Below are 26,985 nucleotides of genomic sequence, written 5' to 3'. Positions count from 1 at the left end.
GATCCAAAAATAACATGATTAGGGATTATATCGAAAGAAACCCTCCCAGCTGAAATGCACGTGATGTGGTTGAGAACCATCTATAAGGCTCGTAAACTTATATTACAAAAATGGATATCAAAATACCCGCCAACGATAGATCAATGGATCAAGGCAATTAACCTTAATGTAAGACAAGAGGAATTGACATACAAACATAGGAGGAGCCTATGATGAGTAAGTTAAAAATACTGAGGAAAACCAACAATCCAACAATGACATAAGAGGAGGATAATTTTAAGTTGAATGCGTAATTAAAGAGATGAAGGGTCCTGAATATAGATTGAAGCGTAGACTGGCAAGCATAAATATGGTAATGCTTTTTTTTTTTTTTTTTTTTTGCGGGAATATATGTGGGAATTGTTCTGTGCGTTTGTGAATTGTCGTTGTGTTATAAAAAAAAAAAATGAATAAAAACCAAAAAATTACCTGAAGTTCAAGGATGTTGTTGGGGAGATGGGACTCCTCCAATGACCAATTGGCTTGCATCGATAAGAGTGTCCAGAACTCCTCCACAGCCCGACATGCTGGCATCCACCATGAGGCTCTTCCAGAATATGGGATCTTCATGAGCCACCAGGCCAGAGACAACTTGGCCCTTCGTGCCAAATGAATTGATCTCTCAGAAATTTGATTAACTTCTCCCATGACAATAGAACCTAGCTAAACTGAGGTCCACAGTGAAGGGCAAATTGTCTCAAGACCAGGACTCTCATGCAAAAGCAAAGAGTCAGGTGACTCCTGGACTGAAAATCGTGAATTTAAGACTAGAAGGTTTGAAGTCTTTCCTGACGACACTTGAGCTGCATCTTGGACTATACTCAGATAATTTAAATGACGAATTGGTTCCAGCAACAATTTCTGAAGCTTTAGGATCCACCTGTCATTAGTCAAGGCTATGTTATCCAACAAAAGGCCACAATGGCTGTTCCCTAAACAGGAGTCTGTCTAATTATCCCATAATGGGGGCTGAATGCTGGGGTTTCAGGGCAGATGAACACACAAAGTAGTACAGGGAAAATACTTTTAAATAATTGTATTGTTTTTGTGAGGATTAATTTACTAATAGCCATGCATGACCAATAGTTGTACTGAGTACTGGCTTTTATACGTTTTTTTTTTTTTTTTTTTTAAAGCAATTCTAGACATCTATTCTGCGTCCCATATAATGCAATGTAGAATACATGAACAGCAGGATAGGCAGCAGGAGTTTACTTCCTGACACCTGTGCTTTGTAATTTCCTTTCTCTCTGCTTCCTGCATTACCAACCACATTAAAACTTCCAAGGCATGAATCTACCACCACCCATAGAAGCATTACTCCAAACCAATTTCGAATTCACATGGTTATCCAAATCCATACCCGATTTTGGTATACAGGTAACTGCAATGCACAGGGTTTCATCAAAACTATCCCTCTCTGTTTAAGCCCTGGTTCACATTGAGGCGATTTGGCATGCGATTTGACATATCATACCAAATCGGCAGCAATTGCAGCGTCCGAATCGGTGCAATGCTGCACCGATTCCCAAAAGTAGTTTCTGTACTGCTTTTGGCGATTTCGGGTTGTGTGATTTCCATTGACATCTGTGCAGAAACCTGCACAGATGTCTCTGAAATCGCCCCCGAAGTCGGGACTGAAATGCGGAAATGAAATTGTGCAAGTTCAGCTGAAGTGTAGTGTCAGTGTAGGCCTAGGCTCAACAAACTTCAACTGATCTAGAGAGAATGTTAATGTACAGTAGTTTGGGAGCATATACTCAGTAAATAAACATATTACACCTAGGCTGTTCTTTTTCTTTTGGGCCCTTCCATTCCTGATCCCTAGAAATAAATTACTCAATATCCAAATCAAAAAACGGTCTGTTTCATATGGGGCAACACAAAACCATGAGCCAAGAAAAACCATAGTATGCTCCCTAAAAAAAAAAAAAAAAAAAAAAAAAATATATGGAAGGTCTGGCGCCTCTAGGGCCCTTGTCCCCAGTGAGTTTACAAGGGCCCTAGAGGACCATTATCCATAGACAATATGGTTTCCTAAAAAATTATGACCCTCTATCATGTGTCCTTGCAATCTGGGATAGATAGGGGTCCATAACAGCTTTAAAGCTAATTAATTTAAAAAAAGGGGGGAAATAGAAGAAAAGTTCCCGTTTCTTTAACCAACTTCAGCTCCGGAAAGTTTACCCCCCTTCATGACCAGGCCATTTTTTGCGATAAGGCATTGCTTTACTTTAACTGATAATTGCGCAGTCATGTGACCCTGTACCCAAATAAAATTGATGTCCTTTTTTTCCTGAAAAATAGAGCTTTCTTTTGGTGGTATTTGATCACCTCTGCATTTTTTTATTTTTGCGCTATAAAACAAAAAGACCAACAATTTTGAAAAAACAAAAAACAAAAAAAAAAACCCCACACACAATATTTTTTACTGTGCTATAAAACATTCCCAATAAAAAATAAATAAATAAATAAATAAAATTTCTTCATCCGTTTAGGCCACTATGTAGTCTGCTACATATTTTTGGTAAAAAAAAAATCCCAATAAGCGTATATTAACCGGTTTGCACAAAAGTTATAGTGTCTACAAACTTACAAACTATGGGATATATTTATGGACTTTTTACTTTTTTTTACCAGTAGTGTCGGCGATTAGCGATTTTAAATGGGACTGCGACATTGCAGCAGACAAATCTAAAACCAAGTGGCACTTTTTGGGGACCAGTGCTAAAAGAAAAAAAAAAATACTAATGACACTGGCAGAGAATGGGTTAACATCAGGGGCAATCAAAGGGTTAAATGTGCTCCTAGGGAGTGCTTTGGCTGTGAGAAGACAGAGATCCATGTTCCCGTTTAGCAAAAACACAGGATCTCTGTCTCCCCCACTAGCAGAATGGCGATCTGCCTTGTTTATCCACATGCCGACCGGGCCATAACCGAAAGACGGCTACAGCGCGGTCGGCTTATCCTGGGAAGGCGTCCATGGAAGTCCTCCCAGAATCCTGCTCTTGCCTGCCCCCTGGGGCGTGCACCCGAGAACATCCTTGACCGCCGGGTCCAGAGGATCGCGGCCGTTTGCCATGTGATCGCTCCGTCAAATGACAGAGCGATCACATGTCAACAAACCGACTTCATGTCATGACGCCGTTTCCTCCCTCCCCTCTCTGTACCGATCGGTACAGAGGGGGAGGAGAGGGGGAGGAGAGGGGGAGGAGAGGGGGAGGAGAGGGGGAGGGATCCGATGGTAGAAGCGCTGTGGGCTGGATGTGTAGTGCCCACAGCGCTGCTCAGTGACAAATACAGTCACATCCAGCCATCTATCCATCCATGCTCAGCCATCCCTCCATGCTCTAATACCCTGCACTACTCTGCAATACCCCACAATACTCAGCAATATCCCGCAATACTCTGCCGTGCTCAGCCGTACTCGGCCTCTGTATGTGGCCAGGCTGTGGAAGTCTCACACATGTGGTATCGCCGTACTCAGGAGGAGTAGGAGAATCTATTTTGGGGTGTCATTTTTGGCATGTACATGCTATGTGTTAGAAATATTGTATAAATGGACAACTGCAGCTACAGGAATCATTCAGATATCAGCTTTTTCAGCCGGCGATTCCCTACACCATAAGAATGATCATAGCGGCTGTTCCACTGCTTGATCGTTCTTATGGGAGGCGAGAGGGGACGTCCCCCCTTCCCGCCGCCCTCCGGTGCTTCTCCTGACTCACCGCTACAATCGAAGCCAGGATCGTTTTTTTAAATTTTTTATTTCAGGCTTCCCAGCCTAGAGGTGAGATGTGGGGTCTTATTGACCCCATATCTCACTGTAAAGAGGACCTGTCATGCCATATTCCTATTACAAGGGATGTTTACATTCCTTGTAATAGGAATAAAAGTGATCAAAACATTTTTTTTTTGGAAAAAAAGAGTCAAACTAAAATAAAGTAAAATGAACAATAAAAAGAAAAAAAGATTTTTTAAAGTGCCCCTGTCCGTGTGCTCGCATGCAGAAGCGAATGCACACGCAACTCCCACCCACATATGTAAACGGTGTTTAAACCACACATGTGAGGTATCGGTGTGAACGTTCAAGCGAGAGCAATAATTTTAGCCTCAGACCTCCTCTAACTCAAAAAATGTAACCAGTAAAAATTTTTAAAGCGTCGCCTATGGGGATTTTTAAGTAGCGAAGTTTGGCGCTATTCCAAGAGCGTGTGCAATTTTGAAGGGTGACATGTTAGGTATCTATTTACTCGGCATAACTTCATCTTTCACATTATGCAAAGAAATTGGGCCAACTTTACTGTTTTTTTTTTTTTTTTTTAAAGCACAAAACTGTTTTTTTCCCCCAAAAAAAGCGTTCAAAAAATTGCTGCGCAAATACTGTGCGAGATAAAAAGTTGCAACAACCGCCATTGTATTCTCTAGGGTCTTTGCTAAAAAAACATATATAATGTTTTGGGGTTCTATGTAATTTTCTAGCAAATAAAAGATGATTTTTACATGTAGGAGAGAAATGTCAGAATTGGCCTGGGTGCTCCAAAACGCCTGGAGGTGCTCCCTGCATGTTGGGCCTCTCTATGTGGTCCCACACATGTGGTATTGCCATACTCGGGAGTAATAGCAGAATGTGTTTTGGGGTGTAATTTGTGGTATGCATATGCTGTGTGTGAGAAATAACCTGCTAATATGACAATTTTGTGGAAAAAAAAAAAGGAAAAAAAAAAAAAAAAAAATCTTGATTTTGCAAAGAATTGTGGGAAAAAATGACAACTTCAAAAAACTCATCATGCATCTTTCTAAATACCTTGGAATGTCTTCTTTCCAAAAAGGGGTCATTTGGGGGGTATTTGTACTTTTCTGGCATGCAGGGTCTCAAGAAATTAGATAGGCCGCCAGTACTTCAGGTGTGATCAATTTTCAGATATTGGCACCATAGCTTTTGGACTCCATAACTTTCACGAAGACCAAATAATATACACCGATTTGTACTTTTTTTACCAAAGATATGTAGCATTATAAATTGTGGCCAAAATTTATGAAGAAAAATTACTAATTTGCTAAATTTTATAACAGAAAGAAAGAAAAATTCATTTTTTTACCAAATTTTCAGTCTTTTTTCCTTTTATAGCGCAAAAAATAAAAAACCCAGCCGTGATTAAATACCACCAAAAGAAAGCTCTTTTTTTTTTTTTTTTACACAAATAAAGGACAAAAATTTCATATGGGTACAGTGTTGCATGACTGAGTGATTGTCATTCAAAATGTGAGAGCACCAAAAGCTGAAAATTGGTCTGGTTAGGAAGGGGGTTTAAGTGCCCAGTTGTCAAGTGGTTAAATAGTTAGACCGCCATTCTGTCTCTCTCGTGAACGATCGGCGGGACCCGGAGGACATCAGGTCTGCTGGACCCGCTGATTGGCTCATGCTGCGAGCTGCAAACCCGGAAGAGGCGATCATGTACAGGTATGCGATTTCACCTGTAGGAGCCGCTGCCCCGCAGTATATGTATGTGGGGCAGTCGGCAACCGGTTAAAGCATGAATAACAACATAGTGCTGTTGCAGTGTAATTTGTCCCTCTCTGTGCTGTAAAATACCTGACTGATCCTGCCTGTTCCTGGGTCCCTCTTAGTGTGCTGACCACAGTAATCGTGGCTGCTGATCCACGATATCGTGGTCAGTTTACGCGCCTCTGTCAACCCGCAGTCCCTCTCTCTCCCCCTGCCTATCAGCTCAGTCTATGTGTGCGAGAGCCAATCTGCTACTTGCTCCTTCCCTTCCCTCCTGCCACTATTTCCGCTACAATAAAAAAAAAAAAAAAAACACCACACATTACTTGTATCCCCCTCTGTTTTAGGCAGATGTATAAGTACTGTGGGTTAGCTTTTTATAAAATTATAATCCTAAATACTTCCTGTCACAGAGCCGCTCTGCGGGCATGTGACCCCCTTCTGCTGGCCGGCTGATGTCAGAGGGGAATCTCAGCTCCTCCCGCTGCTCTCCATAGATTGGGGAAGGGGAGAGAAGGGGGTTCATGTGATTGCAGAGTGGCGGTGTGTGAAAAGGTATTTAGGATTATAATTTAAAGAAAAAAAAAAAAACTCACTCACAGTACTTTAGATATTTATAAAACAGAGAGGATACAAGTAATGGATGTAAGGGTCTTAACCACTTTAAGTTCAACTTATATCCTTCTAGCACCTATCTTAGGTAACATTGAATTTCAGCATGGAGTAGATTTACATCTATTCCAAACAGTGGACAAACAAACACAGGTTTAACTCACATTGACTTCCGGATGGGCAATGGAATACATAGCGCTAAGAGCCCTGTCACACTGGGGCGGTACGGGCGCCAGCGGTAAAACGGCCCTATTTTTAGCGCTACTTTACCGTTGTTTAAGCAGCGGTATTCGGGCAGGAGCTCCTTCACAGCTCCAAAGATGCTGCTAACAGGACTCTTTTTACCGTCCTGTCTCGGGGCACAGCAGCGGCTCTTTCAGGGCGCTTTGCAGGTGCTATTTTTAGCGCTGTAGCGCCTGCAAAGCGCCCCAGTGTGAAAGGGGTCTAACTAAATTCTAAAAAAAAAAAAAAAAAAAAAAAAAAGGGGAGTTTAACCACTTCGCATCCAGGCCATTTCTGACACTTCGCTCCTACATGTCAAAAATCATCATTTCTTTGCTATAAAATTACATAGAACCCCCAAACATTATATATGTTTTTTTAGCAGAGACCCTAGAGAATACAATGGCGGTCATTGCAACTTTTTATCTTGCACGGTATTTGCGCAGCAATTTTTCAAACGCGTTTTTTTTTTTAAAAAAAACAGTTTCATGCTTTAAAAAAAAACAAAACAGCAAAGTTAGCCAAATTTTTTTGCATTGTGTGAAAGATGAAGTTACGCCGAGTAAATAGATACCTAACATGTCACGCTTCAAAATTGCACACGCTCGTGGAATGGCGCCAAACTTTGGTACTTAAAAATCCCCATAGGCGACGCTTTAAAATTTTTTACTGGTTACATGTTTTGAGTTACAGAGGAGGTCTAGGGCCAAAATTATTGCTCTCGCTCTAACGTTCGCGGCGATACCTCACATGTGTGGTTTGAACACCGTTTTCATATGTGGGCGGGACTTACGTATGCGTTTGCTTCTGCGTGCGAGCTCACGGGGACAGGGGCGCTTTAAAAAAAATTTTTTTTTTTTTATTGTTAATTTTACTTAAAAATTTTTATTTTTACACTTTAAAAAAAATTTTTTTTTTTTGATCACTTTTATTCCTATTACAAGGAATGTAAACATCCCTTGTAATAGGAATATGACACGATCAGTCCTCCTTACAGTGAGATATGGGGTCAATAAGACCCCACATCTCACCTCTAGGCTGGGAAGCCTAAAATAACAAAAAAATAAATAAAACGATCGCCGCTTCACAACCGAAGCGGCGCCGTTTTTTTGAATGCAGAGGCCGGGCAGTAACATCGCGCCCGGCCTCCGAACGATCATAGAGACTCCGGCGACCATCTGGTCCGCCGGAAATCTCTATGGTGAACATCCGGCGCCGGCGGATCCGCTGTCCGACTCACCGATCGCTGAGGTGAGTCGGTAGAAGCACCGGAGGGCGGCGGGAGGGGGGGGACATCCCCTCCCGCCGCCCGTAAGAACGATCAAGCAGCGGAACAGCCGCTATGATCGTTCTTATGGTGTACGGAATCGCCGGCTGAAAATGCCGGTATCTGAATGATGTCTGTAGCCTCAGACATCATTCAGATATAAGCCCTGAAAGTCGAGGACGTCATACGACGTCCTCCGGATGCCAAGCGGTTAAAATTCCCCTAAGACCCCTTTCACATTGGGTCGTTTTGCAGGCACTATTGCGCTAAAAATAGCGCCTGCAAACCAACCTGAAACAGCTGCTGTCTCTCCAATGTGAAAGCCCGAGGTGCGATAGCAGGACGCTGAAAAAAGTCCTGCTAGCAGCATCTTTGGAGCGGTGAAGGAGCGGTCCGCTCCTGCCCATTGAAAGCAATGGGGCAGCGCAGCTATACTGCCGGCATAGGGGCGCTTTTAACCCTTTTTCGGCCGCTAGCGGGGGGATAAAACCCCCTGCTAGCAGCCAAATAGCGCCGCTAAAACGACGGTAAAGCACTGCTAAAAATAGCGCCGTTTGACCACCGACGCACCCACTGCCCCAGTGTGAAACCGGCCTTCCAGAAATGTATCGTTATTCCTAGAGAGCTTTTTTTGAAGTAGAAGAAGGCACCTTTCACACTGAGGCGCTTGTAAACTGCCAGTAAAACACTGAGCACTTTTGAAGAGCTTTTCAGGTGCTTTTGAAGCGCTTTCCATTCATTTGAATGGAGAGGGGTGTTTTTTCACCACCCTGCCAGCTCACTGCCCCAGTGTGATAGCATTCATTGATTTGAATGAAAATAGGTTTTTGTGAGCTGGCCCTTTTTTTAGCGTGAAAGCACCTGAAAAACGCCTCAGTGTGAAAGAGGTCTTATAGGCAAAAAAATGTTTCCTCCCATTTTGGATAGCACAAGGGAGGGTTATAACCTGTGTCAGATTTTTTTCTGCCATCTGTGTCTCATTGCAGAGATTTCCCCTCACTTCCTGTCCAATAGCCAAACAGAAAGAGAGAGGAAATCCCTGCGAATTAAATGAATTTCTTGGGGTCCCCAGAACTAGTGCCCCCCCATTGAAAGAATTTTCCTCTTACTTTTCTGGAGACAGCCCAAAATTTGGGATTTTTTTTTACTCTTACTTTCAATGAGAATGGGAAACAGGACAAATAAAAAGGGTGAATCTCCTTAACGACAGCAATAAAAATCTGACAAGCATTCTAATCCCTCTGCACTCTATCCAAAACTAAAAAAAAGTTTTGCCTTTAATTATACTTTAAAGTCTAATATTAGACAAGTCTGTACCATAAGAAACCGCTGCTCACAGGTGATGTTTGCCGGCCATGATGCTCAGACTGCACAGCACATGAAATGCACGCCCTGCCACTGCTGCAGCCTCTCGTATACAAACGATTGGATGGCTGCACATTCAATACTTGCAAAAAATGGCTTTATTGTAGAACAAAGTCCATAAAAACAACCTTAACTGATCAGGCAGGGGTGGGAAAACTCGGTAGATATGTTTCACACGGAAGTTCGTGCTTCCTCAATACCACATAGAGTCAGCCTGGCTTCACACATGTGCGGTGCGAATTGAAGCTCAGGTTTCACTGGGGAGATAAAAATCTCCTGTTCAAAGGCTTCTCTGCGTTTTAGCTCAGGATCAGTGAGCAGGGAGAGGGGGAGGTGTAGTGAGGAGAAGGAGAAAATCCATGTTCAGAACGCAATGCATCTGCGAAGCAGATGCGTTCCCATAGAAGATAAGGGGCTCGTAATTCGCACCGCAATGCCCAGAAAACGCACACGTTTTTTGTGCAATGCGCAGTGCGAATGTAACGCACATATGTGAACCAGATGCATTCATATGAATGTATTTTAAAATGTCCTGCGAATTATTCCCTCTGCTTTTCTCTATTTTAATAAGCACTGTCTTTAGAGGATTTGTTTGTTGATTGAACAGAATGTTAGCAACTATTATACTGTTACTATGTGTATGTGAAACAGAGATGCTCTCCTGGCCGGGAGGGCTGTGGGGGCGGGGATGCGTCTACGGTTCGGGGGGCGCACCGGGGGAGGTTAGATGGAGGCCTTGAGCCCCCTTTCGCCGGTGTGGACCCCGGGCGGTGGCGGTCCGGGATGCCGCGGTCTGCCTCTCCCTGGCCTGGGAGACCAATATGGCTCAGGTTATGGGGTCCGGGGTTGGTGGTGACCACAGCTGGTCTCCGCCCCTGTGGATTCAGGACCTTAAAACAACTTGCACAGGCACCACTGAAGGCACACATTCTCAATGCCTCAACTATTATTTCAACACAGCACTAGTTTATTTACCTCCCCTTCTATCTTCCTTCCTTTTGTTATTTCTTCCTACCCATTATTTATGTTATCTATACATATGCAGGTTATTGCTAATGTTAAAATGAGAAAAATGTCTGTCATCAATGAGCTTATATTGGAATGTGTAAGGTAAGATGTGATGGAAAACAATAAAGAAAGTTTAAACAAAAAAAAAAAAAAAGTCCTCACACAAAAGGTTGAACTCATGGTATAGCAGTTAACTCAAAAACACGTATATAATAAGTATGAAAACCATTTATACATACTTATAGGGAGTCTATGCACAGAACTATATACATGTTCATAGATGGAACGACTGAGAACAGAGTATCCTCAAATGATCCCAAACCTATCTTGCATAATTATATAACTGGTTACTGACAGATAAATCAAGCCATCAAAAACAGAAGGGCAAAAGCCCAAAAAACTGAAGTATTGAGCCAAAATATTACCACCCGGGATCAAATCTGATTTATGAAGCAACTGAAACCCAAGGCATTCTCAAGTGATCCCAAAGCTATCTTGTATATTTAGGCTGGTTACTGACAAATAAATCGAACCATCCAAAACAGGGGAGAGAAAGACAAGTATTAAGCCAAATTATTACCACCTGGGATCCAATCTGATTCATCCTTCAACTATAAAAGTGTGTCAAGTCCAACTCAAAATTCAAGCTGTTCAGAATTCTGGTCTGCAAAGTGAATATCTAAAAGACTTTACGCGTGCACAGAACACCGAAACGGTCACCCCCCCCCGGGTGTCCAAATCTTCTCTATAGCCCGGATCTGTATTAACCGCTTCATGACCAGCCGCCGTCATTATACTGCAGCAAGGTGGCTCATTTCCGCAAATCGCCGTAGCTGGGAACGCACTTTTAAGGATGAGCGCGCTCGCATTGGCCAGCGGGGCAGCCAATCAGATGGTCCGGCGGTCTCAATGTCCGCCAGCCACCCGCGATTGTTCCCCGCAGTGACAGAATGGGGATCTGCCTTTCTGCTATGTATTTCAATTACTAGTAAAAAAATAAATAAATAATAAAAATGCCATAAATCTATCCCCTATTTTGTAGACACGATAACTGAAATAGCTTGGTGATAAAGCATTACCCAAAGTAGGTGCTTGGCGAGACACAGCTTTAAACCCTTTGGACAAAATCTTGGCAAAGGTCTCATTATCATTCAATATGGGAATATGCCCTTCTATTATCCTCCTAATCTTTCTAAATTCAAGGCTGTAGGGAGTAGAGAACACTGGAACCCCAACGATTGAACGCAATTTCTTTTTATCCTGTAGTAATGCACTTCTTTGGATGGTATCCATGGCATCTACAGCCCTATTGATAACATAACATCTCTATTGTACCTCCATGAAAGGAACCTGTCAGTCATCGCCATCTTTTCATTACCAAAGTCCACATCCTCACTGCATATTCCCCTAAGCCGTATGAACTGCTCCGTTGATATGCCACGAATGATATGACAGGGATGTCCAGAATGGGAGTGGAAGAGTGTGTTCCCTAACAGGGATTTCCTATATAGACTAGAGACTACTCTGCCCTTCTCTGTGTGAGAGGGAGATGCCCAGGAAAGGGATTCATCCGCTACTCATCTGTCCAGTGAATCGCGAATTTAATTAGTTGTCATTAAAATAGACCAAAAACTAATTTAAGTTATTAATGTCCCCATAGCAGATAAACAGCAGATCATCTATATACCGACGGTACAGTTTAATATTGGTCCAGAAGGGATTTCCATCTCCAAAGATGCAGATCCTCTCCCACCATCCCATACAGAGATTAGTGAGAGGGAGGTGAAAAAAAAAAAAAAAGAAGAGCTCCCATAGCAGCTCCACATCTCTGGAGATAGGTGTCATCAAAAGGAGAAGAAATTGTGGCACAGCAAATAGTCCAAGCATTCCAAAAAAAATAGGATTTTTATAACAGCATACCTGTAAAATCCTTTTCTTTTGAGGTACATCACGGGACACAGAGCCTCAGTAATTACTGATGGGTTATAGGGTATCAATAGGTGATTGGACACTGGTCACACCCTAGACAGGAAGTTCAACCCCCTATATAACCCCTCCCCTTCCTGGGGATACCTCAGTTTTGTAGAAAAGCAATATAAGTGTATTAGAAGAGGGGCGGGACCTCTGTGTCCCGTGATGTACCTCAAAAGAAAAGGATTTTACAGGTAAGCTGTTATAAAAATCCAAATTTCTTTCTCATACATCACAGGACACAGAGCCTCAGTAATTACTGATGGGATGTCCCAGAGCAATGCTATTTGAGGGGAGGGGACCACACAAAGTAGGGTGTAATCAGACCTGAGAACCTCGTACCGCTGCCTGCAGCACACTACGCCCAAAAGGCGATATCCTCACGCCTTCCCACATCCACCTGATAAAATCTGGAGAATGTATGGACTGAAGACCAGGTTGCGGCCTTGTAGATTTGAGCCATAGAGGCTCGGTGATGCACTGCCCAAGAAGCACTAGTAGCCCTTGTGGAGTGTGCCTTGATTTGAAAAGGTGGAATTTTCTGTTTCAAACCGTAAGCTTAAATAATCATTTGTCGAATCCATCTTAAAATGGTAGACTTGGCGCTGCCTGTCCTCTATTGGGACCTTCTGGCAGTACGAATAAAACATCCGTTTTGCGAATTTGAGCAGTTGCTTCCAGATAGGCCTTGACTGCTCTTACTACATCCAAAGAATGTAGTGACCTTTCTTCCGTAGAACAGGGATCTGGAAAAAAAGGAAGGTAGAACAATATCTTGGTTTAGATGAAAATCTGAAACCACTTTCAGTAGAAAGCTAGGATGAGGGCGCAATACCACTCTATCCTTGTGTATGATTAAATAAGGCTCTTTACCAAAAAGAGCTGCTAATTCTGATACTCTTCTAGTAGAAGAAATGGCTACCAGAAAAAATTAACTTTCTTGTCAACAAGACCAAGGGAATTTGACGTATTGGTTCAAAAAGGCTGTTTCTGTAAAAATGACAGAACCAAATTCAAGTCCCAGGGGTTTAGGGGCGCCCTAACCGGAGGATTAGGATGCGTTACCCCCTGTATAAAGCTTCGGACTAAAGAATGTGAGGCAAGCGGCCGTTGAAATAATACTGACAAGGCCGAGACCTGGCCCTTGATGGTACTCAAGGCCAGCTTCATTTCTAATCCCATTTGTAGAATGTCAAAAATTCTACTTATGACATATTTTCTGGGATGCCAAGCCCTGGATACACACCAGGAGATCTAAGCTTTCCAGGCTCTTATGATAAATCATTCTGGAAGCTGGCTTTCTTGCATTGATTAAGGTACAAATCACAGGACCTGAAAGCCCACGACTCTTCAGAACGTGGGTTTCAATAGCCAGACCCTCAAATTTAGCATTTGTAAGGCAGGATGGAACACTGGACCTTGGGATAGCAGGCCTGGACGTGACGGTAGGGTCCACGGGGGACCTACTGCCATCTTTACTATTCCTGCATACAAAGCTCTTCTGGCCACGCTGGGGCAGCAGAAGTACCGACTTCCTTTCCTGCCTGATCCTGCGAAGAAGTCGTGGCAGTAGCAGAATAGGAGGAAATGTAAAAATCAGGAAGAATTGATGCCATGGAGTCACCAACGCATCTGTCCCGCATGCAAGAGGATCCCTTGTTCTTGACACAAAGTTATGAAACTTGTTGTTGAATCTGGATGCAAAGAGGTCTACATCCGGAACCCCCAATCTTTGGCATATGGCCAAGAAGACGTCGGGGTGAAGAGACCATTCTCCTGGGAATAACTGCCGGCGACTCAAGTAGTCCGCCTGCCAGTTCTCTACTCCCAGAATGAAGATTGCCGATATGCACGGCACATGCTTCTGCCCAGATTAAGATCTGGTTTACTTCTCACTTGGCTGCACGAGTCCTGGTGCCTCCCTGGTGATTGCTATAAGGCACTGCTGTGGCATTTTCGGACTGGATCCTGACAGGGCAACCCTGTAACCTGAGTGTCCAGGCCTTTAGGGCTAGGTATGCCGCTCAGATCTCTAGAATGTTGATGGGTAAGGTCCTCTCTGTCTTGGACCATCTCCCTTGGACAGTCGACTGTTCCAGAACTGCTCCCCAACCCGAAAGACTGGCATTTGTTGTTACCACTGTCCAGGCAACTGGAAAAAAAGGGTTTTCCCTTTTGCAGATTTTCGAGTATCAACCACCAACTGAGGATCTGACGCACTGTAGGAGACAGACGCATCGGGAAATCCAATGCCTGAACCTCCTTGTTCCAGGCAGACAGGATACTGTTTTGCAGCAGTCTCGAATGAAACGGAGCATAGGGAACTGCTTCGAACGCAGCCACCATCTTCCCCAGTAGCCTCATACAAAGGCGAATAGGAGGATCTTTCTTTGCCCTGACTACCTGAATCAGTTCTTTATGGTACTGATCTTTGTCTGGGGTAAAATACCCTCTTCTGGGCTGTATCTATGACCAGACCGAAATACTCTAGTCTTCTTACTGGTTTCTGGAAGACTTTTCTGAGTTGAGGAGCCAACCTAGGCATTCCAGGTAGTTGACTGTGGTAACTAAGCTTTGGTCCAAGCGGGCTACCAAGCAGTCTATCAAGAGCAGGTCGTCTAGGTATGCTATTACCGTTATACCTTGGGCCCTTAATCTGGCCAGTGGAGGGGCCAAGATTTTTGTAAACACCTGAGGTGCAGTAGCTAGCCTGAAAGGCAGAGCTATAAACTGAAAGTGGCGTCTTTCTACTTTGAAACGCAGGTACTTTTGATGAGCAGGGAAAATAGGTACATGCAGGTATGTGTCCTTGATGTCTATTGACGCCAGAAATTCTCCTTCTTGTAGGATGGAGACTACCGACCGGATTGATTCCATGCGAAAGGATCGTATCTTTAGGAATCGGTTTAGATCCTTGAGATCTAAAATGGGTCTGACATCTCAATTTGGTTTTGGAACCGTGAAAAGGTTTGAATAAAACCCCAATCCCCGTTTTTGCGTGGGAACAACCACGATAACTTTTTGCGACAAAAGTCGCTCCAATGCTAGAAGAGAGACTTCTTTTTCTCTGGGTTTCTGGGAACATTTGATCTGAGGAAACGAGGAGAGGGGAATTCTCGGAACTCTAGTTTGTAACCTAGAGTTAATGTGGACATCACCCATCTGTCCTGGAAATCCTCCTACCAGAGCCTTGAGAACTGTAGCAGTCTTCCCCCCCACCCGAGCGAGCGGGGGCACTTCTTTATAAAGAGGTTTTAGCATCTTGTCTAGTAGGCTTCCTCCCACAGGACTTCTTTTGTCCCTGGGTCGACTCTGAGATTTATTTCTTGAGCATGACGGAGGAGGCCGTTGCGACTGCCTGGAGGCTGATGCTCCTGGCACTAGAGACAGAGCCTGTTTATAAGAGGGACGTATACTAAATCCTCTCCGAACAGCCTTGCACCATGAAGGGGAAACCAGAAGCTTCTTACATGGTGATTCGGCTGAAATTTTCAACCATAAGATTCTACGCATATGTACCAACCCAAGCGCAAGGCGAAAGGTTTGGATGATAGAATCTCTGATTGCGTCAACAGCAAGCCACTGGTAGGTTGGCAAACCCCCGGGCCTGCTGTTCAGGTAAAACTTTGAGGACCTGCTTAACATGGTCTCTCAAGTATTGACAGACTGATTGCTGCCACTGCAGGTTGAGCTATTAGGACCTTCTGCCACTGAACCTGCCAAGAAAAAAAAAAAAAAAAAAAAAACACTTTTCAACAGGAATTCCAATTTCTTATCAGTTGGATCCCTAGGTATCTGAGCATTGTCGACAAGACAAGCCAGACTTATATACGGAGGAATGGCGGAGTCAACTGCCGGTATACCTCCCATCTTAGTACATTTTTCCTAGATTGAATAAAGTGTTGCAAAAATTTTTTTTTTTCCCCAGGCGGAAAAAATGTTTATCTGGGTCATCCCACTCAGAATAAATAGGCTTTTTCAGTAACCATAAAACAGAAAAGCATGTGTAGTTTGAGGAGGCTTCAGTGAACTCAAACCAAAGGTGGGTTCTTTAACTGACTCAGATACGGGTAACCTGAATGTGGAGCGGACCAATCCAGCCAAAATTTGCACTAACACCTTCTCATCCTGAGAAGCTGAAGAGGGCCCTTCTCCACTTGATTCCTCAGAAGAGGAATCATAAGTCTCATCCCGATCCTCTGAGAGGGATTCCTCTCCTTTTTCCCCCAGAGTTCCTCTGCTTGAGGGTCCTGGGTAGCAGATGGAGACCTAGTGCATTTTCTTTCACAGAGTAAAGATGCGATTAAGGCCACCAGTCTTTTCTCTAATCCATTAATGGTTGAGGAAAGAACCTCCTGTGTAATGTATACAGGGGCTGAAGTGCCAGAAGCAGCTGCAGCGCCTGACCCCGACGGCTCACCCTGGCCAGCTTCCCCAGGTTCTTCAGGGGGGAAGGTGCTGCAGAAGGGGGGTCCTCAGAGCCTGAGGGAGTCCCTTAGAGCCCCTATTTTTCGGGGTATATGTACCTCTTTTGCCCCTAGTGCAAAACACAAAAAGCAGAGGCACTACCAGAATGCACTGACTGCTGAGAAATGTAGTTCAGCAACTGCCGCTGCTACCAAGTCTCAGTCTGGTGCTCAAGTAAATGTTTGCCTGGGAATGCCTGTGTCCCCCTCCATAGGCCATGTGCATCTGAAAAGAGTGCACCTTATAGCCTGTATGCAGCCTGCAATGTGAGCATTTCACCACGCCGACGTTGCGTTAACGCTCCACCCCCCCCTGCCACCCCTCCCGTCCCCACTTCGTCCTTTTTAAAAAAAAAAAGACTGTTTCCCGCGCGAGCCGAGGCTCTAGATCCTCGGATAGCATGGGGGGGGGGCCTGGGGCGTAGGAGAGAGGAGGGCCGGTGGATGGGAAGCCGCTGTAATGGCGGCGGCGGCGTGCGGAGCGGCATACTACTGCTTCCCTGTGCCTTTACCTAAGCCATGGGGGAAGAATCCCTGTAGGAAAAACCCCCCCTTCCCACATCCTACCTGGAGCATGGCTTGGAGGAGCGTACAGAGTGGAAACTGAGACAAGACAGATCAAGCATGAAAAGGTATGTGCTCTTGGCAGCCCCCGGTGGTGACAATAGACATAGCATACATTTACTTAAAGGAGAAACCTTATAAGAACTGGAAAAATTCTTAAGGAGTCTCCCTTACCTTATCCAGCTGCAGGGTTCTGTTGCAACAGACCCAATCTTCACCTCTCACGGTGGGCTCCGTTTAGAGAAACCTTCAGAGACCGGGGCCCCCCTATGAATAGGAGGATCCACAGTTCTGGCCCCTTAAAGCACCCCGCCAGGGATATGGCTGAAAAAAATAAAATACTGGATCCCGGGGTCCAGTTCTCTAAAAAGAGAAGCGTTACAGGTAAAACCTCGTTTCTTCGGACACGAGGCCCGGGTACCATCCAATTCGGCCTGGAAAAGACACTTTGAATGGATCCGGCTGCATGGCTTGTCCCAGTATAGGATATTCCTTTGGAGCTCAGCACAGCACATCTTATTCATGACCAACACCTAAGACTCTGGCGAAAAAACTGAGGTATCCCCAGGAAGGGGAGGGGTTATATAGGGGGTTGAACTTCCTGTCTAGGGTGTGACCAGTGTCCAATCACCTAATGATACCCTATAACCCATCAGTAATTACTGAGGCTCTGTGTCCCGTGATGTACGAGAAAGAAAAACTCTGTGTCACAGAAAAATTACTGTAGCGACCCAAAAAGAAACTGACAGCTCTAAGACCTAGAATATGTGGTATGGATGAGTAGAGACTAGAAACATCACACACAATCCACCAGTCGTCGGGTCCCCATATAACACTATCCACAGGAGTCTTTTAGTGCCCCTTAAAGAGTTGGGGAGCTTAACATTAGGTTGTAGCTGGGTATCTACCCAGAAACTAAGCTGTTCATTAAAAAGGGACCCAAACCCAGCTACTATGGGGTGCCCAGTCAAAGGTGTTAAACCCTTATGTGTCTTTCAAAGGTGGTGAAATATTGGAGTTATAGGGATGTCAGGGACCATAATCTCTCCCTCTTTCGCAGACAAAACTCCTATTCGAACCCCTTTCCTTATAAGATCGCTCAACACCTTTTTATAGCTACAAGTGGGATTTTCCTTTAACTTACAATATGTGTTACTATCGGACAGTTGACGAAGAGCTTCCTCCTTCAGTTTTCTGGCCTTAGTCACTCCTGTTTTTGATGGCTGATGATTTATCTGTCAGTAACCAGTTATATAATTATGCAAGATAGTTTTGGTCTCATTTGAGGATACTCCGTTTTCAGTCGCTCCATCCATGAACATGTATATATTTCTGTGCATGGAGCCCTATAAGTATGCATAAATGTTTTTATAAATTTTTTGTTATTATATACAGTCAGGTCCATAAATATTGGGACATCGACACAATTCTAATCTTTTTGGCTCTATACACCACCACAATAGATTTGAAATGGAAATGAAAAATGAACAAGATGTGCTTTAACTGCAGACTTTCAGCTTTAATTTGAGGGTATTTACACCCAAATCAGGTGAACGGTGTAGGAATTACAACAGTATGTATATGTGCCTCCCACTTTTTAAAGGGACCAAAAGTAATGGGACAATTGGCTGCTCAGCTGTTCCATGGCCAGGTGTGTGTTATTCCCTCATTATCCCATTTACAAGGAGCAGATAATTTAAAGGATAATAAAGGGAGCTATTTGCATTTGGAATCTGTTGCTGTCAACTCTCAATATGAGATCCAAAGAGCTGTCACTATCATTGAAGCAAGCCATCATTAGGCTGAAAAAACAAAACAAACCCATCAGAGAGATAGCAAAAACATTAGGTGTGGCCAAATCAACTGTTTGGAAGGTCCTTAAAAAGAAAGAATGCACCGGTGAGCTCAGCAACACCAAAAGACCCGGAAGACCACGGAAAACAACTGTGGTGGATGACCGAAGAATTCTTTCCCTGGTGAAGAAAACACCCTTCACAACAGTTGGCCAGATCAAGAACACTCTCCAGGAGGTAGGTGTATGTGTGTCAAAGTGAACAATCAAGTGAAGACTTCACCAGAGTGAATACAGAGGGTTCACCACAAGATGTAAACCATTGATGAGCCTCAAAAACAGGAAGGCCAGATTAGAGTTTGCCGAACAACATCTAAAAAAGCCTTCACAGTTCTGGAACAACATCCTATGGACAGATGAGACCAGGTTTCATATTTGCAGGTAATGACCCAAAAAAATCCAGGATCAGGATTTACAATTTGATCTACAGTATAACTAAAGTGAATCTTCCCAAACTACCAGACCCTGCTTTATTTCTCAGATTCAAAGAGGAAATTACTAAATACCTAGGGTCATATGTCTTACTGGTTGCCCAATAGAACAAAACTGGAAAAAAGGGTGACAACACCAAAAAACTCATTAAACAAAAAACGCACCAAAAAGTTGGATCACGGTTTAAAAAGCTGACAAATGCACTACAAAACTCATAAGACATTTGACAAAATGTGCGACCCAAGGATCTGATAGTCATCTCAAGAGTCATGGGAGGAACAACCCTCTTCTCTTCCACTTCCTTTCCTGACTACTGAATACGACTACTCTTTTTAGCAGTCCTTTTCCTCCTTTCCATCTTTTCTTTCCTTTTCTTATAGTTAAGGCAGACCCCTGGTTTGATTAAAGGGGATAAGCCAGTAAGTTTACGAGTGAGTTGAGACCTTCTTTAGGGACTCCATTGTAAGGCTCCAACAACTGGCCAGTCTGCACTGAAAATATTTGCTACAATTAAGTAACAGGAATAATGTATGCAACCTGATTAAAATGCTATAAAACCCGTAACTGAAAAATGATACGCTATGTACCTTCCTTACTATCACGCTTACATTTTTTTATATTGATATCTATGTGGCAGAAGGATACACAGTTTTCTGGGTTCACACCTATGTGAATTGGATGCGGGTTTTCCACATCCAATTCGCATAGCAGGAGAATGTGACCGGCTCTCTATGGAGCCAGTTTACATATCTCCGGGACAGCTGCGGAGCGCACTGCACAGAAACGCTGTGGGTCTTTGGCTCCGTTTCAGGGCCGAATTCAGGCAAAGATTCTGCCCCGATTCATCCCTGAAATGGAGAACAGGGACACCCAAAATTGTTGGGTGATCCGCGGCCAGTTTAGGTGTGAACTGAGCCTTAATGGCTATTTGTAAAGCATAGTTACATAGTTAAATCGGGTTGAAAAAAGACACAAAGTCCATTTAGTTCAACCATAAAAATACATAAAATAAAAAATATTATATCATACAACCCCATACACACAAACCTATACCCAACAGTTGATTCAGAGGAAGGCAAAAAACCCCAGCAAAGCATGATCCAATTTGCTACAACAGGGTAAAAATGTCCTTCCTGATCCCAGAGAGGCTTTCAGATTATCTCTGGATCAACTTCACCTATAAATGTTAGTACTCAGTAATATTTCCATTTAGGAAAGAATCCAGGCCTTTCTTAAGACAATCTACTGAGCTGGCCAGAACCACCTCTGGAGGGAGCCTATTTCTCCTAGCCTTTTTCCCTCTAGGCGTAAAGAGTGCCCCCTTGTCCTCTGTGATGACCCTAAAGTGAATAACTCAACACCAAGTTCACTATATGGACCCCTTATATATTTGTGAATAACTATGCCTAGATACCAAAATGTATCTACCACCCTAATCTCATCCACTGCTGGGGGAAGAGGCGACATAAGAGGATCAAGTGGTAGCAGTGTGGATTTGTCACAATTTAAGACCAAAATTTGTACTGCTACATATCTGTGGTAAAAATAATACAGATACCCCCCAAATGACCCCTTTTTGGAAAGTAGACATTCCAAGGTATTTAGTAAGAGGCATGGTGAGTTTTTTCAGTTTAATTTTTTCCCACAATTCTTTGCAAAATGAAGATTTTTTTTTTTTTACAGGATTGTCATATTACCAAGTTATTTCTCACACATGGCATATGCATACTTAAAACTACACCCCAAAACACATTCTGCTACTCCTCATGAGTATGGCAATACCACATGTGTGAGACTTTTACACAGCCAGGCGTTCTAGGGACATAACTTAGTGTACACATATAAATTGACAACCTATCACTTTTAAAAGGCCCTGGAGCACCAGGACAATGGAAACGCCCACAAAATGACCCCAACATATATTCTAGGAGTCTTTTGAACAGGTAATTTTTTTTCCACAAGTTTTTGTGGAATGTGGGAAAAAAAAAATGAAAACTCATTTTTCTACGCATTTTTACTGCACTGACGGGCGCTGATGATGAGGATCCACTAATAGGGTGGCACTGATGAGCACTTACTGATGAGCACTGTAGAGCACAGATGTGCACTGATGGGGCACTGTAGAGCACTGACATGGCACAGATGTGCACTGATGGGATACAGATGTGCACTGTGTTCCGGTAGTGGGATAGGAACTTTCCTTCTCACTCCTAGAACAAAATGAATTTGAGCTGAGCAGAGCTCAGCCTTTCACATAGTGTTTTGTATTCTATGAATGAATACAAAGTTTCATCTGATTGGCTGGGTCAGAAAGGCAGGCAGATAATGTCACAATATCCAAATCGGCCAATCAGGGGGAAGCTTTGTATTCATAGAATACAAAGCTTCCTGTGAATGGCTGAGCACCGATCAGCTCAACTTGATTTTTGGAGTGGGCAGGGAAGTTCCCATCCTACTGCTGGAGCACAGCACTGTATACTGTATGTAGCTGAGGCTACACACAGTTTATACAACACACACAGTCGCTGCATTTGTTAGTGAAGGCAATAGTTTGTTTGGACCAGCTGGGTCCAAATGAACAATTCAAAACTTCACTAAAAGCTGGAGATCGATTTTATTTTTATATTTTGAATAGGATGTACCTTTAATTCCATATTTCTCAAAAACCCAAAAGGCCATTATTGCAAGCATAATAGGTTTTATTTTAGTAGATTTTCAGTAATTATGTTTCTCTGATTTATAACTCACCTCTTCTTGCTTGCTAAGGAATGCAACTCCCTCTTTGTTTTCCAACTTCACAGATGCCGGAGCTAAATTGAGAACATAAGTAAATATTAACAGGTTAAAGCGCTGTCCACAACTAGAGACCCAAAGTTTTAAACTGAAAACATATCGAAGGCAACATGCAAATCTGAAGCATTCTCTTTTTGCCAACAAAATTCTGCAAAATTTATTCTGTTGTACCATATATGAGAGTATTACTGTTAAGCCGCGTACACAGGATTGGAATTCTCGTCGGAAAAAGCTATGGTGGTTTTTCCCATGGAATTTGGCTCAAGCTTGTCTTGCGTACACACAGTCACACCAAAGGCCAACCGTCCAGATTGTGGTGACGTACAACGGGACTATTAAAGGGAAGTTCAATAGCCAGCGCACCACCCTTTGGGCTCCTTCTGCTAATCTCGTGTTTATCTCATGTTAGAGGAAGTTTGGTGAGAGACGATTCGCACTTTTCAGATCGTTTCACTGCTGTTCAGTTTGTGCTTGTGGGTTTGTATCTGCTTTTCAGTGCCTGAAGTCAGTTTGTATCTGTTTTTCAGTGCGTTCTTGTCCGCTTGTTACTGATTTTCAGCTCGCTCTTCACAGGCCTTGCTGTTCTTCAGTGCGTTCTGTTTAGTTCGTTCTGACCAGCCGACCGTTTTGAAGCCATGTTGCAGGTACGTACTCGTCGTAGAGTTCATGCTGTGTGGGGGCTTGGTGAAATAATCCTAATTATGTTGCCTCAGTTGGGCCTGAGGCCGGACTTTCAGAAACTCCAATGACGGCCCTGGAAGCTGGCCATCCTGGCTTGCCCCCCGCAAAGCGCCCATGAAGTGCGAGAAAAGTATGTAGAATATTTTACAGGTAGGGGGGCCATTGCTATTCCAGCACATTTTGAATACAATTTTCTCTTTTATCAGATCAAATCTTGATTTTCATTTACTGCTTGGGTTTCTTTTAGCTGTCTCCTAGTGCACTTGTAGTGCCAAGTGGTTTTTCCATTATTAAATAACACCCATTGTCACTGTAAACACCAACTTAACACAAAAAATGGTATTGATCATTTAAAGAAGAAGCCACACATTGTTGAGTATAAAACCTTTTACTCCGTGCACATTCACATGTGCATTTAATAAAACATTTGGCGGAAAAAAAAAAACATAAAAACAAAAAAAACAAACACACACCACATTTATTTTTTTCAAAGTTTTACCTTGAAATTTCTGAAAAAATACAGAAACAGGCATGTTTACAAACATAACATACACAACTCTGGAACTTACAAAGTTCAACATTGCAAAAAAGAAGGCAATATCAGACATTTTATAGTGTGAAAAAGGTCTTGATCTTGCCTTCATCAGATTGGGTGAAGTCACCCCTGTAAAAGCCAAATTTAGAAGATGCACACAAATTGTGAGTCAAAATGGGGATTTTCTTTCTGATCCCATACCTAATGTCAACATGTGCTATCTCCCATCATGGGGGGGATCAATGGACGTGTTTTGGGGGTGCAACCACTTTCTCTCACCTACTAGAGTTGGGAGGAAGGGGTTGCACCCACAAAATGTGTACATTGAAATCCCCTGATGGCACATAGCACATGTTGACACACTGTGTGCATCTTCCAAATTTGGCTTTTAAACTGTATTCAAACTTTAGATAACATTTTTGTCAAAAATATAAAAAAAAATTCCAGGAATCTTTTTCGGATTTAAATTCTCCCTAGTACATCAATCATGTTCTTCAGTCTTTGTTCAATCTCCTATTTTTTTTCTTGGATAATGTCCAAATCCTGACTACAAAACATGATTTCCTGGATCATCCGTTGGGCACTGTCACTGGTGAAATCACTGGAGTTTGGTACCACAAACTGAACATCACCTAAAATAAAAATACACAACATGTATTATAAATATGCAGGCATCCATCTATTACCTGAATCTGTGGTGTCCGACACTGACCTGCTGTGGTGACAACCTCCACCACCTCTCCTTCCTCCACATCCTCAGGTTGTGAGCTTTGTTCCCCTTCTTCAGGTGAAGTGTGGGGGGGGTCCCTGGTGTCCTCATATTTTCTGAGTTTTGCTCCCCTATGAGAATGAAACAAAAAGGTATACTTAGTTCACAGTTCAAAGCTGAAGACATGATTTTTTCCCTTACCAATGCTGGAATACTTCCCTTTTTTTGGACAATTTTCACACATGTAGACACCCCAAGTATCCACTGGAGCACCTGTGTGGGACACCCTAAAAAGTTTGTTCTTGTGTCCCACACTTGTGCTCCAGAGACCAGATGTGTAAACAGCTGCCGAGTGTCTTCTCCTTACATTACACTGAATCAAGTTTGCAATTCGAAACACATCTAGACAATGTCCTAAACTTCTTTGAATACAATTTATCATGACCAAATGTAGTTAACCCTGTATCTGGCAAAAACATTGTATTCATTTGCAAATGAACAATGTTTACTACGACCGATTACTGTGCCCACGAACATGAAAGTAGCCATTTTAAACTATCCAACAGTAAAGAAAAGCACATGGCACAGCATGCAAGTAATAATCATAATAGGAACACACGACAACTACTTACTTTTACACTCTCTTGATCCTTCTGTACTGATCCCGCCCCCTTAATTTGAGGTCCGACCAGCGTTTCCTCAGTTGCTTCTTGGATCGTCGTACCCCAAAATTCTGGCGCAGACTCTTCGCAACTTTAGTCATGATCTTGGCCTTTCTCACATTTGGGTTTAGGTACGGTCCATACTTCCCATTAGTCGCCCCTCTTCAATATGTCGACCATCTCCACCATTTCTTAAAAGGACATATTTGAGGTCTTAAATTTTCTCCTCTTGGATCGGGACGTTTCTTGCTTCGGGCTTTCCTCCTCGTTACTGATATTAAGCACCTGCTGTGTCTCCGCCATGTCGTCTCCCACTGCGACAAAAGAGACGGGGAATATTCTAGAAAGAATGTCAGGCGGGGGGCGGAGTTTCACGCATGCGCAGTGTATAAAAAGCGCAACACGCGTACATCATACGTACGATCTGTGAGCGGAGGAAGGTGTAGCGGAAGCGCCGATAAAAATAGGAACACATGACAAGTACTTACTTTTTAGAAGCACTTTCTTGATCCTTCTATACTGATCCTGCTCCCTTAATTTGACGTCCGACCAGCGTTTCCTCAATTGCTCCTTGGATTGTCGTACCCCAAAATTCCGGAGCAGACTCTTCACAACTTTAGTCATGATCTTGGCCTTTCTCACATTTGGGTTTAGGTAAGGTCCATACTTCCCAACATAGTCGGCCCTCTTCAATATGTCCACCATCTCCACCATCTCTTCAAAGGACATATTTGAGACCTTAAATCTCCTCCTCCTGGATCGGAACATTTCTTGCTTCAGGCTTTCCTCCTCGTTACTGCTATTAAGCACCTGCTGTGTCTCCATGTTCCTCTGCTACTGCGACGAAAGACAGGGCGGGGAATATTCTAGAAAGAACGTCAGGTGCGGGTGGAGTTTCACGTATGCACAGTGCATATAAAGCGTAACACGCGTGCGTCGTACGCACGATCTGTGAGTGGAGGAAGGTGTAGCGGAAGCGCTGATCGTTATAACGAAGGTACAATTTTAAGTTGGTGCATCAGTAGCCTATACTGCTTATAGATCGAGGCCTATATTGGGTCAAGATTAGGAGAGTTTCATCTGACATTAGGGTTGGTCTTGTGTTGGTGTCTTGCAGAGAAAATGGATCTATTCAATGACGAGGACTTTATGCCCATATTCATTGATATGTACAGGGAGCTGCCCTGTCTGTGGCAGGTAAACCACCCCTATTATAACAAACAAAGAGAAAGGCAGCGCTAGATCAATTGGTAGAATTTGTGAAGCCAGTGATCCCCACGGCAGACATCCCCTATTTGAAGGCCCTAATTGGTGGCATGAGGAGCACTTATAATAGGGAGCTCAAGAAGGTCCAGGATTCTCTGAGATCAGGAGCTGCAGCAGATGACATTTATGTCCTCAGGCTGTGGTACTATGACAGACTGCATTTTCTGGCAGGCCAGACTGAACCCAGGCCAGCACTCTCCAGTCTTCCTTCCACACTATCTTCCCCCCCAGCTGAGGCTTCTGACGTCCAACCTGGGCCTTCCAGGCAGCAACATGTGGAGGAGTCCAGCTTGAGCCAGGTATAGCATATTCTTCAAAATATTTCTGGTTGTCAAATTAATGATGTAAAAATATATGCTAATTTAGATTACTAATTTCTGATTTCACAAAGTGGTTTACATATCACTAGACAGTAGTGGCCACAAATGATTGGGACAAGAATGAAAAATGCTGGGGTCAGAATAATAGTCTTTTCTATTTATTAACATTAAATTTGCAACAGTCATGAGCTGAAAATTGTGTGTGATTGATGAACCAAAAACTAAAACTAGGTCCCTTTTTAATACACAGGAAAGCCTCAGCCAGGCCGTGGAAAGTGGCAGCCAGGAGGTGGCCGGGCCCAGTAGCCTGCCAGAATCGCAGGTCCCTCCCCTCCGCCTTCCACCAAAAAGTGGCAGGAAGAGGAGTAACGTGAAGGAGGCAGCAATTGGCCTATTTCTGAAGGCTACTGCGGCCTTCATAACCCCCCCTCCCCCAGTGTTCAAGAGGACTTTGCATACATTACAGCCTGCAAAATGCTGGAAATGGAGGAGGGCCAACGCCTCTTATGTGAGGAAGTGATGTTACAAGCCCTAAACAAGGGCTTGAGGGGCCAACTCAAAAGTCAAAGCCACATTTGTGAGTTGAACCATGGTCCTCCTCCTCCTTCTCCTCCATGTTCTCCTCCTCCTTCTCCACCTCCTGCCAAGCCTCCAACACCACAGTCACAGCCTGGAAGGAAGCGTCTAAGGAAGACCAGAAAGTGATGGCCTG

The 26,985-nt window shown here is 43.5% G+C and overlaps 1 protein-coding gene across 2 annotated transcripts in view; it reads right to left on the bottom strand.

The window, feature by feature from the left end:
* ODAD4 (outer dynein arm docking complex subunit 4) overlaps positions 1-26,985 on the bottom strand; it is a 151,385-nt gene that overhangs the window by 81,887 nt on the left and 42,513 nt on the right. For both annotated transcript variants that reach the window (XM_073607557.1, XM_073607556.1), the window contains exon 4: positions 22,056-22,117. In XM_073607557.1, coding sequence (XP_073463658.1) covers positions 22,056-22,117 — 62 coding nt within the window. The remainder of the gene's footprint in view (positions 1-22,055; positions 22,118-26,985) is intronic.

This window comes from Aquarana catesbeiana, linkage group LG12, assembly GCF_042186555.1.
Source record: "Aquarana catesbeiana isolate 2022-GZ linkage group LG12, ASM4218655v1, whole genome shotgun sequence".
Classification (NCBI taxonomy): domain Eukaryota; kingdom Metazoa; phylum Chordata; class Amphibia; order Anura; family Ranidae; genus Aquarana; species Aquarana catesbeiana.
This window is presented reverse-complemented; position numbering and strand designations above follow the sequence as displayed.